The 17,500-nt window shown below is 45.6% G+C and overlaps 1 protein-coding gene across 1 annotated transcript in view; it reads left to right on the forward strand.

The window, feature by feature from the left end:
* Nucleotides 1-17,500, forward strand: part of sh3yl1 (SH3 and SYLF domain containing 1) — a 39,958-nt gene that overhangs the window by 15,181 nt on the left and 7,277 nt on the right. The window contains exons 5-9 of the mRNA XM_084447405.1: nt 6,523-6,635; nt 13,190-13,318; nt 13,436-13,580; nt 14,120-14,189; nt 14,441-14,494. Of these exons, the coding sequence (XP_084303531.1) occupies nt 6,523-6,635; nt 13,190-13,318; nt 13,436-13,580; nt 14,120-14,189; nt 14,441-14,494 (511 nt within the window). The remainder of the gene's footprint in view (nt 1-6,522; nt 6,636-13,189; nt 13,319-13,435; nt 13,581-14,119; nt 14,190-14,440; nt 14,495-17,500) is intronic.

A 17,500-nucleotide genomic window follows, 5' to 3' on the forward strand; every position in this document is an offset into this window, starting at 1 on the left:
CCTCCAGACCCAGGACTAGACTAGCCCTCCTCCAGACCCAGGACTAGACTAGCCCTCTTCCTCCAGACCCAGGACTAGACTAGCCCTCCTCCCCCAGACCCAGGACTAGACTAGCCCTCCTCCTCCAGACCCAGGACTAGACTAGCCCTCCTCCTCCTCCTCCAGACCCAGGACTCGACTAGCCCTCCTCCTCCAGACCCAGGACTAGACTAGCCCTCCTCCAGACCCAGGACTAGACTAGCCCTCCTCCAGACCCAGGACTAGACTAGCCCTCCTCCAGACCCAGGACTAGACTAGCCCTCCTCCTCCTCCCCCAGACCCAGACTAGACTAACTCCCCTCCTCCTCCTCCTCCAGACCCAGGACTAGACTAGCCCTCCTCCTCCCCCAGACCCAGGACTAGACTAGCCCTCCTCCTCCCCCAGACCCAGGACTAGACTAGCCCTCCTCCTCCTCCTCCCCCAGACCCAGGACTAGACTAGCCCTCCTCCTCCTCCCCCAGACCCAGGACTAGACTAGCCCTCCTCTAGACCCAGGACTAGACTAGCCCTCCTCCCCCAGACTCTGGCAGCGTGGGTGACCTGGACAGGAGAGTACTCGGACGAGTGTAAATGATCAGAGCGATGGAGGGAAGGAGTCAAAGTGTCAGTGGACGTGTGGAGGAAGCCAGAGGACGTTTGAACTTCCTGTCTCCAGCTCTCCTTCCCCTGGAGATCCCAGGATTCTCATTGGCTAGCTAGAGCCACCTCTTGGGTGATTGACTGGCGGGGCACTTTAGGGGTTAGGTTAGGGGAAATAGGCTGTAATGTGTCCTGTAAGTACCTCCAGAAGGAACGGTCACCAGGCACAGGCCAGGTTAGGGGAGGGGGAGTAGGAAGACTGGAATAAGCCTTTAAACTGGAGAAGCCAGTGTGTTCAATACTTCTGTACATGTACTTACTATAACATCTGTATCTTAGCCTGTTTGAATTACTTTGTTTTTACTTCCTTGCCTATCCCTTTGATGGTATACTTTATTTGCTGCCAGGACTGTCCATTTTATTTAATGCTTTGTTCGTTTGTTTGTTCAAAATTGAAAAAGTCTCAGTAAAAAAAACTCAGTAAAAACAACAACAAAAGACACACTCACATTCTCTCTCTGTCTCTCTCTTCCACTCTCTCTCTCTCCCCCCCTCCCTACTCGATCAGTGATATAGGCCCAATCTCAAACCACCCCCTAAACCCTCGCCCTATCCACTCCCCCTCCGTTTGCGCGTTCATGCCGAGCTTCGCCATGTTAAGGGCCGTCCCAAACCAATTAGCGCGGAGTGCGCCTGGAGTGCGAGTGGGCTGTCAAACCCTTAAATAGCGAGTCTGCATCGGTGCAAGCTCCCGATAGCCGAAGCAGGAAGTGCTCGTGGCAAAGCGATGCCGGAGGAAACGCCACATAAATGTAAGTTCCGTCTTCCTACACTGGCAATCATTTTAGATAGGCAACAGCAAACTATTACAAGTCTGTATTCATGCATAGGTGACAGAAAAATAAATCAAAATAGGCTTAGGACTGTGTCAAATTGACATCATATATTCCTTTATTTACAGTGACAATGGAATAGACAAAAGAGCTGATTAGGCTGCGACATACAAACGCAAACCTATTCACTAAAAAAAGGAATGCTGCCAAAGAGGCATGGGAGTAAGTTATTTAGTATTCATTGATTTATTTGTGTCAACAGTGCACAAAAGAGTTAATTTGCAAAACATATCTCCTTTTGGATTTGTGATCATCTCTCATATATTTGTATTTAATTAGATTAATTTATATTTTATTATAAATCATAATTAAAATATTTTCCCATTAATCACCCAAAACGTGTGTGTGCACTCCAGGGAGTCTAAACAGGTATTGTTCATTTTAAGAATGGCATTTATCAGTATTTACAAATGAACCTTTCATATCAAATATGATCAAGTTAATTGTGGATTACATTATCCCAGGCTCCCTTAAGAGGGCTGAGTAAAGACAAAACTTAATTTCCCCCTCCTATATCGAACTATAGGTTTGTGATCAAAGAGATGGGGCTCCAAGGTGTATCCCACAAACAAGCATCTAAAAAGTGGGAAAACCTACAAAAGAAATATAAGGTGAATGACTTTGTCTCTGTTTAAAGGCTAGTTTTATTGCTGCTGAGAGCTAACATACTGCACACCATTATCCACAGGAGCTGAAAAAGCCAGTGACAGGAAGTGGAACAGACCAGGGGGAAGACACACCAAAGAACTGGCCCTATTTCATGGACATGCATGAGGCACTGGGGTCTAAGCCATCCATTACCCAGTTCTAATTGCCTCTGCACTGGCTAACCCCACCATTCTCCCTGACTCCAAAACAGAAGGCAGCCACCCTAGCCCCTCGAACTCCCCATCCCCCAGAACACCCCCCAGCCCAGGAGGACCATCCACATCCCACCCCACAGAAAGCCCTTCCCCTGACATCCTGCCACCACCTGCCAAGAGGAGAAAGGCAACAGGGGGGATTTTGGAGTTCCTCCAAAAAGAGGCAGAAAAAGATGATATGCGCCACACTGAGTTAACTCAACAATCAGAAAGACTGTTGAGTGCATTTGAAAGAATGGTTGATAAGATGTGACATTCCAAAATTCATGTCACATCTTATTAACCATTCTTTCAAATGATGTGACCTTTGTTGTTGTTCTTATTTTTGTTTACATTCATTGCTCAAATCATGTTTGTTCATATTATTTGCTTCCTTAAAATATACGTTGTGGATTTGTCGAAGCAACTTATTGTATTTGTGGCCAAATAAAATGATTTGAGATGAGATCCTGTTTTGCTATAGAGGCAACTTGGATAGTAGTTAGATAGATGGATGGATAAATAGATAGATAGACAGTTAGCGAGATAGATTTTATTGCCCTCAAAGAGGAAATGCTTTTCCCAACTCACATTATACATTACACAGTGAAAGCGTATAACCCCACATACCCCATGTACAGTACATTAAACAAAAATGTGCAAACAGTTGCATCCACCTGCCCAGACTCTGCCTTATTCAACAGTGACGCTGTATAGCACAAAGCTGTTCTTAAAGCGCACAGTGCGGCACCTATAATACTTTATGTGATCATGGCTCTGTAGACAGTGTACTGTACATGATGACTTAGGGCATTTCATTCACCTTCAGCCTAGCTAGGGAGGTAGTGGAGCGCTACTTTAATACAGTTCACAGGTAGTCATGCTCCTGCAGGTGCTCTGGAGGGAGGGGAGGCTCATTCTCATAGTCATGCTGCTGCAGGTGCTCTGGGAGGTGGGCAGGCGCAGACAGCATTGCAGCCATCCGCTCTCTGATGTGATTCCCAGTTGTTTCCCTGCCGCCTGGTGCATCATCATGAGGACCCTGGGCATCGCCATCAGGGTTGAGATCTTCCAGCTCCATGACATCATTGGTCTTGAGGCACAGATTGTGTAAGAAGGCACAACAAGCAATGATATCTGGGGCAAAGGCTGGACTGACCTCCAGTGCCTTGAAGAATGTGGCCCTCCATCTCGCCTTCATCATTCCAAAAGCACGTTCAACCACTGAACGGGCCCTGGAATGGTGACGGTTGTACCTCTCCTGGCTCCGTCCTCGTAGAGGAAGCTTGTAGGGAGTGATGATGCCTATTGGTGTTTCTAGGCATGGGTATCCACCATCTGCCAGGAGGAAGAAGTCGGCTGGTGGATAGAGGGCCTGGCTGAAGATGGGGCTATTCTTCAGGACTCTTGCATCATGCACAGATCCGGGGTATCCTACAAAAATGTCTAGGAATCTGCCTGATGCATCACAGATGGCTTGCATCTGGATGGAGTAGAAGACCTTGTAATTCAGGTAGTCAGCTTGGTGCAGACCACCCGGTGGCTTGATGCGGATGTGGCATCCATCAAGTGCACCCGCTGCATGGCTGAAGATGGGAGTGCCAGCAAGCTGGCAGAATCCTTGGCCGATGTTGGGCAGTTCCTCCCGGGTTGGCAGTGCGACCATTGTACCCAGCTTTGCCTTGATCTCATCGGCTATTTTATGGATCACCCGGTGGACAGTGGACCTAGGGACCCCAAATGCACGACACACCACAGAGAGGGACAGCCCATGTGCCAGGCTGTAAATGAAAATGAGGACCTCCAGCTCCTGGCCCCAGCCATGGTCCCTTGAGTTGTGGATCAGCCTCTGCAGCAGTGCCACTGACTGGCGAGTGAGCCGGAAGTCCCTCTTCAGGCATGCCTCTGGGTCATTGTACACCCGCAGAATGGGCACTGCTGGGTTTAGCTGCAGGTACAGCATTCTACCTCCCTGGGAACAGAGTTAAACAGAACATTCCCACAAATGTAAGCAGAGCATTCATCTCGGACCTGCTAGATTTATTAAATAATTAATTCACAATCATAATATATATGTTAGATGAAGCAACACTTTTCTTCCACATGTACTGTACATGTGATGTACTTTTCAAATCCAGTCAGCTAATATAGCTTACCAGACTGCAATTTCACTTGAATCACAGGCCTACACCTACATGTTTCGCCAGTATTGTTCTTGCTGTGTTGATTATGTGGCATATCACAGATGAGAATACACATGGTTGGCTATAGGAACTGTCAACAATGGCAACGATATATTTATCTGATAGCAGATAAATAGCCTATTTCATCACTTGTGGCCTCATAGAAAAAACTTGGATTCAGAGCTGTGTGTGTGTGTGGGTGGGCCTTATAGCTTTTTTGTATTATCGTTTTTTTTTTTTCTTTCCATGTATGATATTGTATGTATTCACAGGGGATTGGGCAATAATTGTGTAATGGCCACGATGCCTGCTTATTGCGGTCCACGTTGTTCAACCTGACAGGAGTCGAGTCACTAATAATCACATAGGCTTACACTACACAAATTGCTTACATAAATTAACTTACCTCTTGCTGATACAGCAACGTTGCAAGAGTTTGCAGACGCTTTCGTCTTTTGCGAGCAGCGACTCTAGCATTTTGCACACTGTTTAACACAAGTGCAGCCGTACAGACAAGGGCTGCGTGGCATCTGTCAGTTGCCATGGTGACAGCTGCTTCCGTGTTCCAGTTGGTTCCGGTGGAGTGGGGAGTCCGTCCCACATTTGGCTTTCCATTTATATACCCTCCCCCTTGATTGAGAGTGCCCTCCACAGCTGCGAGTGACACTTCATTTGGAGGGACACTCGGTGGCGGAGTGGGAGTGGGTAGGGGGTGGTTTGAGATTGGGTCATAGTGTGCTAGGTTTGTAATGTGGTGCTGGTGATCACACACACCCCTCTAGCAGACTGGCGTCAGGAACCATAGAGAGAGTGTGTGTGTGTGTGTGTGTGTGTGTGTGTGTGTGTGTGCGTGTGTGCGTGTGTGCATGTGTGCATGTGTGCGTGCGCGCGTGTGTGTGTGTGTGTGACTGTCCCTGCATGTTTTGGAAGCAGAACACACAGCTCATTGATCTGCTAAACGGTTGAAACCCGATGTCACGGCTAAACGGATAATAGACAAGTTGGTCCACCTTATTAAACGTGTCTATGCTGGTGCGCCCCGCTAGCTCAATGGGTTGGAGCGCGTACCATATAAAGGCTAGTCCTCACCGCAGCGGCGTGGGTTCGAATCCGCCCCCCCCCCCCCCCCCCCCCCTCTCTCTCTCTCTCTCTCTCTCTCTCTCTCTCTCTCCCCCTCCCACCTTTCCTGTCTGTCCTATCCTAATAAAGCAGCAATGCCCTAAAAAATACATTTAAAAAATGTGTCTATGCTACGTTTGAGCCTTGCTGAAGTGTAGAATAAGCCCTTTTTAAAAAAACAATGCATTTCTATGTGCCAGTTGTCCTCATACCACGCATGCGCGGAGGCGCTCGGGCAGCGAGCATTGAGCAATTCCCCTGCGCAGGGGTATTGCGATATGTGGAGCGCGCCCACTAAGCACCGTCTGAGTAGCTCCACTCCTGGGTCCAGTTTTGTAAATTAGCCTGATCCCTGTGTCCATGTCTATCCCCTGTGTTGATGTGGATGGTGCTTGTGTACACTGTGAATAGCTAGCTAGCTAGTAACGTTAGCTAGCGCTATAATACGAGCTAGCTGACGCTAGCTAATGCGAACAGTACCTATAAGAACAGCTAATAATAATCACAGTAAGTTGGCTAGCTAGTAGTGTTGTTTGCTAGTTGCTTGTAAAACATTGTTGTTTGCTAGTTTTGCTAGCTAGTTTTGCACTAGCTAGTTTTGCACTTGATGTTCTCACCAAGGTTCTTTGACCCACCCAACCCATCCTTAAAAGCGCTCGCAAATTTATACCCCTCTTCTATCACGTGTTCCGATGTGAACAACCAACCAGAAAACTCTGAGAACAACCAATCAAAAACTCTGATTTCTGCTGCTATTTCACGTTTTGACAAACGTGTGTATTATACGTTTAGGCATGGCTAAAACATGAATCTGAGCGTGCGTGTATATATGTGTGTGGTGTGTGTGTGTGTGCGTGTGTGTGCAGGTGTCAGATCTGGTGATCATTCTGAACCAGCGGCGTGCTGTGGACGCCTTCACCAAGGGAGGGAACCTCACCCTGGGGGGCAACTGCACCGTGGCCGTGGGACCGATGGGGAGGTGAGAGAACACACACACACACATATATACACACATATATACACACATATACACACACACACACGCATATACGCACACATACACACACACATATATACACACACACACACATACACACACAATACCAGTCTTCTCTGGTTCTGTCTGTTGCACACACTAAGTTCTATAAGCAATTTTTTTTTTACAAAAATCATATTTTTCTCATTGAAAGAAACAAATCAATGACTTAAATTATTCAAAAGGATTTAATGTTCCTTGAGAGGGTGACATGACGAGCGGACATGTCTAATTGCTTTTGCAGGTGCCCTTGTGGGTCAGGGTGCAGAGATGTATGGGGTGGTAGCTGAGCTCTGTTGTGGTCGGACTGTGGTCGGTTAGAGATGTATGGGGTGGTATCTGAGCTCTGTTGTGGTCGGACTGTGGGAGGTTAGAGATGTATGGGGTGGTAGCTGAGCTCTGTTGTGGTCGGACTGTGGGAGGTTACCGGTGGCGCAGCGCCGCTGGTTTGTTTTCTCTGGTCAGCCATTAGCGGGGGGGGGGGGGGGGGCAGCCTATCAGCGCCCGGCTGCCGTGATGACACACTCTGTTCCAACCGGCCCTTCTCCTCTCAGAGTTAAGATCCTTCACCCGTGTGTGTATTGACACGGATGATTCTGCAGGGCATTGGTCACCTAGAAACGCTCACGGACACCCACTAACCTCCTCTGGGAACACACACACACAATAACTCCCTTCCTCTGGGAACACACACACACACACAATAACTCCCTTCCTCTGGGAACACACACACACCCCTCCTCTGGGAACACACACACACACACCCCTCCTCTGGGAACACACACACACACACCCCCCTCCTCTGGGAACCCCCTGTGCTGCGGCAGCCTCAGTCTTCTTAACGGTTTCACAGGATCGCGTGTTCAGGGGAAAGTCGTTAGTGTGCGTTGACAGAAGAAGTGACTGAGCTGTGAAAGTAGTTATTGTTTTATAAAGAGGTGTGTGTGAAAGTTGATGGGATATTTATTTTTATAGGGGGAAGGAGGTGTGTGTGTGTGTGTGTGTGTGTGTGTGTGCGTGTGTGTGTGTGTGTGTGAGAAAGTTGATGGGATATTTATTTTTATAGGGGGGAGGAGGTGGGTGTTGCGTGCATGTCAGAGGCCTTGCTCGTGTTGGCACAGGTTAATTGTTGTTTATGAGTGCAGGTGGAATGATGCCTAGAGGAAACATACACACACACACACACACACACACACACACACACAGTCTTTATTTAGACAGCTAGGTCAATTACTGTAACGAAAATACAATTGGCATCAAACTAGGGACAGGAGCAGACGTGTGTGTGTGTGTGTGTGTGTGTGTGTGTGTGTGTGTGTGTGTGTGTGTGTGAGAGCAGCTCAGTCATGTGAGCAGACAGGAAGCAGGAAGGTCCAACGCACTTTTCAAACTGAAATTCTTCCTACTATGATTACAAATGTATACCGATTTGTAACGTTCTAGTTGTTGTCTTGTGTTGCATGTAACCTCTACTGCTGTAATATGTGTTTTTACTGTAAGCTCAACGTCACTAGATGAGAGAAACTACAGTGCCTTTCCAGTGAAAATAAAGATTTGAAATTAGATGAACCTAGAAAGGGTGCTCAGAAAGCACAGGGCTACGCCTATTCATGCATTTTGTTGGTGTAATCGAGTTAAAATGGTTAAACTCACTCCTCAGTATAAATATAGCACACTTGCACCATTGAAGAGGAAGCTTTTTGGTGGTGTAACTGATAGTGGATTTTATTAGAGGTGGTCATGAATGAACACAACTGAACATACTTGTGTACTATAGACAATAACAGAAGACATAAGTTACAAAACTATATACAGAAATTAAGTCCAGTGTTCATTTTTCTTGGGGGTAAAAAGGACGGGCACTAGCCTAGTGTCCATGTCTCTGGGAGGGGTAGAAGGGCACTAGCCCAGTGTCCATGCCTTTGGGAGGGGTAGAGGGGCACTAGTTCAGTGTCCATGTCTCTGGGAGGGGTTCTACGTTGGCTTATGCTACATCCCTCAGTTTCATTATAATCGTTCTGGTAGTTCAGTGGAGATCACTTTTGTCAAAATTGACCCATTATTAGCATGCATCTATAAATACATAGCATATGAATTTTGGCGGTGTGCTCTGTTCGGGGGGCCCCCTGCCTTCCACCGATGTGGAAAGTGCGTTAGCAGGGGGAGGCAATCTAGGTGTTCCCCCCCTCTGGGCCGCTTGGCCCAGAGAGCCAGAAGGGGGAACGGCATCTAGCCCCCTGCCTCTATGATGATCAGAGTGGGCCGCGATCGGGAAGACGCTCGGAGGTAACTCAGCCCACTAAGACCGTCAAAGAGAGCCACAGGGGGACTGCTGTACATTATAGTCCCCGGCCTCCACAGGCCGACGCTTTGTGGAGTCCGAAGGAGATAACAGCCTAGTGTCTCTGCCTCCATGGTGACCAGAGGGGCCGCTGGATGGCCATCCAGAGATGTTTCGGCCCACGGTCACCACGGAGAGCCACAGAGACCAGCTAGTGTCTACCCTGGCTTCCACTAGCCGACGCATAGTGGAATACCAGAAGAATGCAGCAATACCCCGGACAGAGAGCAACGACGACAACAGAGATGACATCGACATACGCAGATGGAGCAGGGGAGGAGGTGGGGCGAGCATGCAAATGCACAACCAGCAGTAATGGCAGAGCGGACGCCAGAGCAGAGAACGCGGAAGCAGCGAGCGCACAGATACGAGCGATCAGCAGTAATGGCAGAGCGGACGCCAGAGCAGAGAACGCGGAAGCAGCGAGCGCTCAGATACGAGCAATCAGCAGTAATGGCAGAGCGGACGCCAGAGCAGAGAACGCGGAAGCAGCGAGCATGCAAATGCACAACCAGCAGTAATGACAAGCGTGAACAATTACATGTTTTGACAGCTTAAATACAGGCGCTCTAGCGAGCTGAACCAATGCTATGACAGCTGACAGTCAGCTGGTGGTTAGCGTCATACGGGGTGTGACTGATTAACCTCTGCCGTGACGTTCGTGCCTCGCCTGAAGTTACGTCGGAGTCTTCATTTTTTGTATAATCTCGCTATGTGACGGATAATACTGTTTTTTTTAGTTTGCTTCAACACTCAAATTAAAAATAACATATACTTGGACGTCAGCCTAGATGTGCAGGTAGCTTATGATTTATATGTAGGCTAATACCACAGGATCCAGGCTAAGAAAATGTAACTTTTTCTAATACAGTGTTTATTAGGGGCCAGGCAGCGTAGCTGCCGGAACCCTATTGTATTTGCCTATATTATTATTATTATTATTATTAGGGGCCAGGCAGCATAGCTGCCGGAACCGTATTGTATTTGCCTATATTATTAGGGGCCAGGCAGCGTAGCTGCCGGAACCCTATTGTATTTGCCTATATTATTATTATTATTATTATTATTATTATCCATCTTCCACTGAAGTCTAACGTCCCGTGGACAAAAAATCACCAAAATTTGCACAAAGCTCCAGTACTATACCCAAAGTCCTCAACCTGCATTGTAGGTCAATAAACCTGAAGGTGGCGCTACAGCAACAGTCTAAAGTTTAAAACTTTAAAAAAAATCATAACAAATCAGCCATAGGTGCTATCACTGTAAAACCACCACGTGAATGTAGTCCCAAGTGAGACAAAACTTTCATACACTTTGACCTTGCAGGAATTTTGAAGTCCATCACTCTGATTTCTTCATAAACTGTAAAACCTATCAAACCTATCTCCTCCCACATTTTTTGTTCAATTGACACCAAAATTGATCTACTGTATATTCAGACTGTCCTTACCAAACGATCCTCACAGATTTTTGAAATATGAAAAATAGAGCCCACAGCACTTCAAAAAGTTTTACTGTTAACAGTTCTGTATACAGTTCCTATTAATTCTCGCCAAATCAATGTCTGATCATCCTCATAAAAAGTGACAACATTGGCCACATATCCACGATGTAGTATGATTTTTTTCAGAATTTTATCTCAAAAATTGAATTTTTTAAAATATGTTTAATTCTGTCCTCTGAAACCAACACTTCATACAGAGAAAACTACGTTACCCACAATCCAACGCAAGCTCCACAAATCTGAGACATCGATGTTGGCAACCCTACCCCACCCCCGCCGAGGATTACAATGACTAAATCGATTGATTGGCAACTGACTGAGTACACAGCTGCTGAAGTTAATGTTCAATTATGAAAAAAAAGCTAACAAAACCTGTAACCCACATTTTTCAATCAATTAACACTAAAGTTGCTACACTGGATCTTCAAACTGTCATTCACAAACTCATTGACCAGATTGTTGAATTATCAAAATCGAGCTTACAATGCATCAAAATGTTTTACGATACGAATGTACAAAATGAACATTGGAATGTCAACTTTCTTGTTGTCCTCCTATTCGCTCGCTTATTGCTCCTAAACTTGTCGGAAATTGCCTGGCCCCGCCTCATCGCTGCGTAGCAGCTTTAATTATTATTATTATTCTCCATCTTCCACTGAAGTCTGACTTCCCGTGGACAAAAAATCACCAAACCTTGCACATAGCTCCAGTACTATACCCAAAGTCCTCAACCTGCATTGTAGGTCAATAAAGCTGAAGGTGGCGCTACAGCAAGTCTAAAGTTTAAAACTTTAAAAAATCATAACTAATCAGCCATAGGTGCTATCACTGTAGAAGCACCATGTCATTGTAGTCCCAAGTGAGACAAAACTTTCATACACTCTGACCTTGCAGGAATTTTGAAGTCCTTCACTCTGATTTTTTCATAAACTGTAAAACCTATCAAACCTATATCCTCCCACATTTTTTGTTCAATTGACACAAAAATTTATATACTGTATCTTCAGACTGTCCTTACCAAACGATCCTCACAGATTTTTTCTAAATATGAAAAATTGAGCCCACAGCACAAAAGGTTTTACTGTTAACAGTTCTGTATACAGTTCCTATTAATTCTCACCAAATCAATGTCTGATCATCCTCATACAAAGTGACAACATTGGCCACATATGTGATTTTTTTCAGAATTTTATCTGAAAAATTGAATTTTTAAAAATATGTTTAATTCTGTCCTCTGAAACCAACACTTCATACAGAGAAAACTACATTACCCACAATCCAACGCAAGCTCCACGAATCGGAGACCGCTGTTGGCAACCCTACCCAACCCCCGCCGAGGATTACAATGACTAAATCGATTGATTGGCAACTGACTGAGTACACAGCTGCTGAAGTTAATGTTCAATTATGAAGAAAAGCAAACAAAACCTATAAAAATTAATAAACATATCTCATCCCACATTTTTCAATCAATTAACACAAACTTGCTACACTGGATCTTCAGACTGTAATTCACAAACTCATTGACCAGATTGTTGAATTATCAAAATCGAGCTTACAATGCATCAAAATGTTTTACAAATGTTTTAGGATACGATACGAATGTACAAAATGAACATTGGAATGTCAACTTTCTTGTTGTCCTCCTATTCTCTGGCTTATTGCTCCTAAACTTGTCGGAAATTGCCTGGCCCCGCTTCATCGCTGCGTAGCAGCTTTAATCTGATTTGTTTTTTTGTGAATCAGATATGATTTTGTTTTACATGCATAGAAACATTAAAACAATATTGGGCGTAAACGTCACCAAAACATATTGATATCAAAAGCCAAACCCAGGTCGACACATAGTGGTACATTACCACTCAGCCACCGGCGGTGTAGTAAACCCAGCAGGAGAAGTAGACATAAAGGGAAGGAAGCCGGTCCGTATGGCAAATATTGTTTTCTTTTAATTAGTGTATCCGCCCAGTGATTCTGATCCACACCAAAAGGTATTCTATAACTTGGCCCATGCTACACCCCTCCACCGAGTTTCATGAAAATCGCTCTGGTAGTTTTTGTACAGTATAATCCTGCTATGTGACGAACGAACGAAATAACACACGACCGAAAATATCCCTCCGCCAGCGGTCGCTGGGCGGAGCCAACTAGAAGTGGTGGTCGGAGAGCACAGACCTCCGCCCACAAATGCATTTCATGGCTGTGTGCGTGCACGTGTGTGCGAGGGCTCTGTGTGCGTGCACGTGTGTGCGAGCAGGACAGGTTTGGTATTGCTGCATTCGGGCCAGTTAGGCCAGTCGCTTCCACTGAGTTTCATGAATATTGGTCTGGTAGCTTTTGCTGCTAAAGAACCAACCAACCAACCTGCTCTTCGCTGGGGCGGGGCTAGTGGGGCAGGGCTAGTGAGGCGGGGCTAGTGGGGCGGTGCTATTGGGGCGGGGCTAGTGAGATGACCATGCAGGTCAGTATCATGTGTGGGAGAATGTTTGTAATAGGGAGTGTGAAAACATAATAAAATGATTGCCTATTAATGTCTCTTTCTTTGTGTGTGTGTGTGTGTGTGTGTGTGTGTGTGTGTGTGTGTGTGTGTGTGTGTGTGTGTGTGTGTGTGTGTGTGTGTGTGTGTGTGTGTGTGTGTGTGTGCGCGTGCAGGAACGTGGAGGCTGATGTGGCGTTGCGTAGCACAGCGGCTGTGTTCACCTACTGTAAGTCCAGAGGGCTGTTCGCTGGGATCTCCCTGGAGGGCTCCTACCTCATAGAGCGCAAGGAGACCAACCGCAAGTACGTGTGTGTGTGTGTGTGTGTGTGTCTATCTGCTTGGCTCCCTCGATGTCAACTGTGTGTGTGTGTGTGTGTGTGTGTGTGTGTGTGTGTGTGGGGGGGGGCACGCGTGTCCAGGTTCTACTCCCGGGACATCCGAGCGTCTGCCATACTGAACGGGGATGTGGAGCGCCCCCCAGAGGCCAGCGACCTCTACACCATCCTGGAGGACTACGCTGACCGCTACTGCACAGACTGGGCCAGCAAGAACATGCGCTCAAAAGTAGCTCACACACGCTCACACACACACACTCACACACGCTCACTCACACACTCTCTCACACACACACACACACACACGATCACACACTCACACACACACTCTCACACACACTCACACACACACTCACACACGCTCACACACACACACACACTCACACACACGCACACAGGTGCACACTCACACACACGCACACAGGTGCACACTCTCACACATACACACACGCTCACACACACTCACACACACATGCTCACACACAGATGCTCACACAGATACACACACACACCAACCACTGTTGTACTTAACAAGTTTGGTAGTGGTTCCTGTCCTGTCCTGGCAAATTATTTCTTGGTGTGGTAATCTTCTCTCTCGCGCCCTCTCTCTCTCTCTCTTTGTCTCTCTCTGTGTCTCTCTCTCTCTCTCTCTCTCTCTCTCTCTCTCTCTCTCTCTCTCTCTCTCTCTCGCTCACACACACACACACACACACACACACACACATAAAGCCACCCTGTTCTGTTCTTGGTGTTTATTGTATCTATTAGTTGAGTCTGGCCCCGGCTAGACCTGGAGCCCCCACTGCACACAGACCTACCAGCAGCCAGAGGACAGAAGGTACACACACACACACACACACACACACACACACACACACACGGTATGCTACAGTTTATACTATGCAAGCAGTGGCATGTCTGTGATTACCATGAGTTAGATACTGTTCCCGAAAGACAATGCAATATAATACCATCTCTAAGTGTGTGTGTGTGTGTGTGTCTGTGTCTGTGTCTGTGTGTGTCTGTGTCTGTGTCTGTGTCTGTCTCTGTCTGTCTGTCTGTCTGTCTGTCTGTCTGTCTGTCTGTCAGCGGCCAAACCCTCCTCATACCCAAACATCTCCGCTCTCAAAGCCAGTAGTCAAGGTGAGTGACTCCACCTCAACACCATCATTATCAACATCAACAACAACAACAACAACACCACCATCATCAACACCACCACCATCAATCACCGTCAATTACTACATATATATTCACAAAAAACACAGAAGTTACATTCAATCATTTATTTACTGATCATTCTTAAGTAAATAAGTATTTACATAATCTTCTGCGATAGGCTATAGTTCTGACTTAGCCTATGTTGCCTGGCAACCATTTATCTCGCCTATTTGGGTAGGACTTGTTCACATAAGCCTCTAGGCATAATTTGGGTGGTTCACGTTTATTTGAACATTTCCAGCTATGGTGCAGTTATTAAAACAGTTCTCCAGAGCACTCGTTTTTGTTGGTAGGAGTGTGGTAATGTTGGAGTCTGACTGATGAGTGCTTTTTTTGTAATAGGATACCTACAGTAGGTAAACACGGGTGTAATTAATAAAAAGGCGAGGTTGCTGCGAGTTGTTGCTACGCAAAGCCTAGTAGCCTACCGCTAGATCTTATCAATGGCCTCATCAATGAGATTGACGGCGCATTAATACTAATTGTTATGTGGTCGCAGCTGTAGGTTACAGAGTATTTTACAACGGCTGCTAGCCAATCAGAATCAAATATCCAAACTCTCCACTGTAGAAAGTGTCCGTATGGTTGACAGAATGCTAGCTCCCAGTGAGCGTGCGGTGTGTTGGGCACCATTGTCTACATCGGAGAATCGGTGACAAAAGTGACGGAAGCAAAGAAACTCAGGGCAGTGATATTAAAGATGGCTACCTTACGGTGACAAAAAAAACATGGTGAAAAAAGCTCAATACCTTTGCAAATTATTCAAAAAGTGTAAAAACCGTGGAATAGCTTAGTTTAATGTAGATACAAAGGAACATGTCATTGGATCGTTGACACACATTTCAGAAAAATCGCTATTCACGATTTCAACTTTATTTCAGTGTAGCCAACTACTGAATTTTGTTGTCCCAGTACTTGTAAGCTATGGTGCGTTATTGAATCTAATGTAGCCTAATCTAGAAAGTTGTGGAAACTACGATTTTTGAGTGACAGTAGGCTACAGTTGATTCAATGTCCCGTATATGAAGTATGAAGTAGAAGAAAAAACTCAGCAGCAACTTTTCTGCACTCTCACGCTCATAGGCTGTCAGTGCTTTCTATTCATGATGTAAGTGTGACTACTTTAGAAGGAAATTAGTTAACTGTGAAGGTATATTTGGGAGAAAACTTGAGAAGTTGTAGATTTGATTTGAGAACTTGTACAATAAATATGCGCACTTGTATCTTGATATTTGGGGGTGGGGTGCCTCAGAGATCGGTGCTGGGCCCTGTCCTCTTCAGTATGCATGAATGATATTGTCTCCTCTATAATTGGTAGTAAGGCTCATCTATATGCTGATGACACTGTTGTCTATAGTATTGAAGATTCTGTACAGAAAGCCTTTGAGAACCTACAGCTATCTCTCAATATGCTCCAAGAAGCTCTCACCAATCTCAAACTTGTCCTTAATCCTAGCAAAACCAAGTTTATGGTCTTCTCTCTAAATCTAGAGATATTTATTATGGTAGGCTCCAACTACTAACGGCTAATGGTTCACTTATTGACAGACTCACTGAATACAAATATCTTGGTCTGTGGCTGGATGATAAACTCTCGTTCAAGTTTCATGTCAACACTCTAGCTTGCAAACTACGACAAAAAATTGTCTTCCTGTACAGAAACCATTCCAACTTCCCTATGCTCTGTAGGAAGAGAATTGTCCAAGCTGTCGTCTTGTCAGTATTGGACTATTGTGACACAATTTATAGACATGCCTCTGTGACAACATTGAAACCCCTCGACACTGTTTACCATTCCGCTCTGAGATTTATTACAGGCGATAGTTATGACACTCACCATTGCATTCTTTATGATAAAGTTGGCTGGCCATCTCTGTCTTCAAGGCGTAACTATCACTGGTTTATGCTCATTTACCAAAGCATTAATGACAAACCTCCACTGTACCTGTCATCTCTGCTGGTTCGGAGTGTCGGCACACATCAGACTGGATCGAATGATCTTCTTGTTTTTAAGATCCCTCGTTCTCGTACAGAACCTGGATGGGCTGCATTCAGTTATGATGCTCCGTATACCTGGCACTCTCTCCAACAGACATTGAAGCTAGAGCTGCTTCCCTCCGATACGGAGTTCAGAGCCATGGCTCTAGACATTTATTCGTCAACTTGTCACTGTTTTGGATCTTAATCGTATTATTGTTGTAAATTGCTTATGTTTTGTTGATGTTTGTGTTTGCTTGTGAGGTCGTCTGCATTGGAAATGAGGGAAACCTCAATTGCCCCACAAGTTTAAATAACGGTTTGAAATGAAATTTGCAGTTGTAGATTCGATTTAAGAACTTGTACCATGAATATGTGCACCTGTATCTTGATATTTGCACTTGCAGACTTGATTTGAGAACTTGTACAAACACACTAACTAGTTCCTTCAACTCTGGATGAGTGGACTAACTAGTTCCTTCAACTCTGGATGAGTGGACTAACTAGTTCCTTCAACTCTGGATGAGTGGACTAGCTAGCTCCTTCAACTCTGGATGAATGGACTGACTAGTTCCTTCAACTCTGGATGAGTGGACTAACTAGTTTTTACATTGGATATTTCATCTCTTGCTCTTGACATCAAGTTTGGGAAAGTTTCTTGACTCGCTGTAGGATCCATGCATTCTTTCCCGCATTTCGTGCGGTTTCTCCTCATCTTTCACCTAGCCTCTTCTGTTCTACAACACAAGGAGCCAGGGCTGAGAACCACAGGGCTCATTTCAATTCATCAGACCTCTTCAATTTACACAAGTTAGTAGGACATGCTCAGACATTACCGTCTATGCTGAGCTAGAGTGCTGTATTTGTAGCTAAACAAAACGCTGTGTTTGTTTTATACATCGGATGGTCTTCCGTTCCCCCTTGATGATGCAGACTACTGCCACCTGGTGG

Source organism: Borostomias antarcticus (genome assembly GCF_949987555.1).
Source record: "Borostomias antarcticus genome assembly, chromosome: 12".
NCBI classification, from domain to species: Eukaryota; Metazoa; Chordata; class Actinopteri; order Stomiiformes; family Stomiidae; genus Borostomias; species Borostomias antarcticus.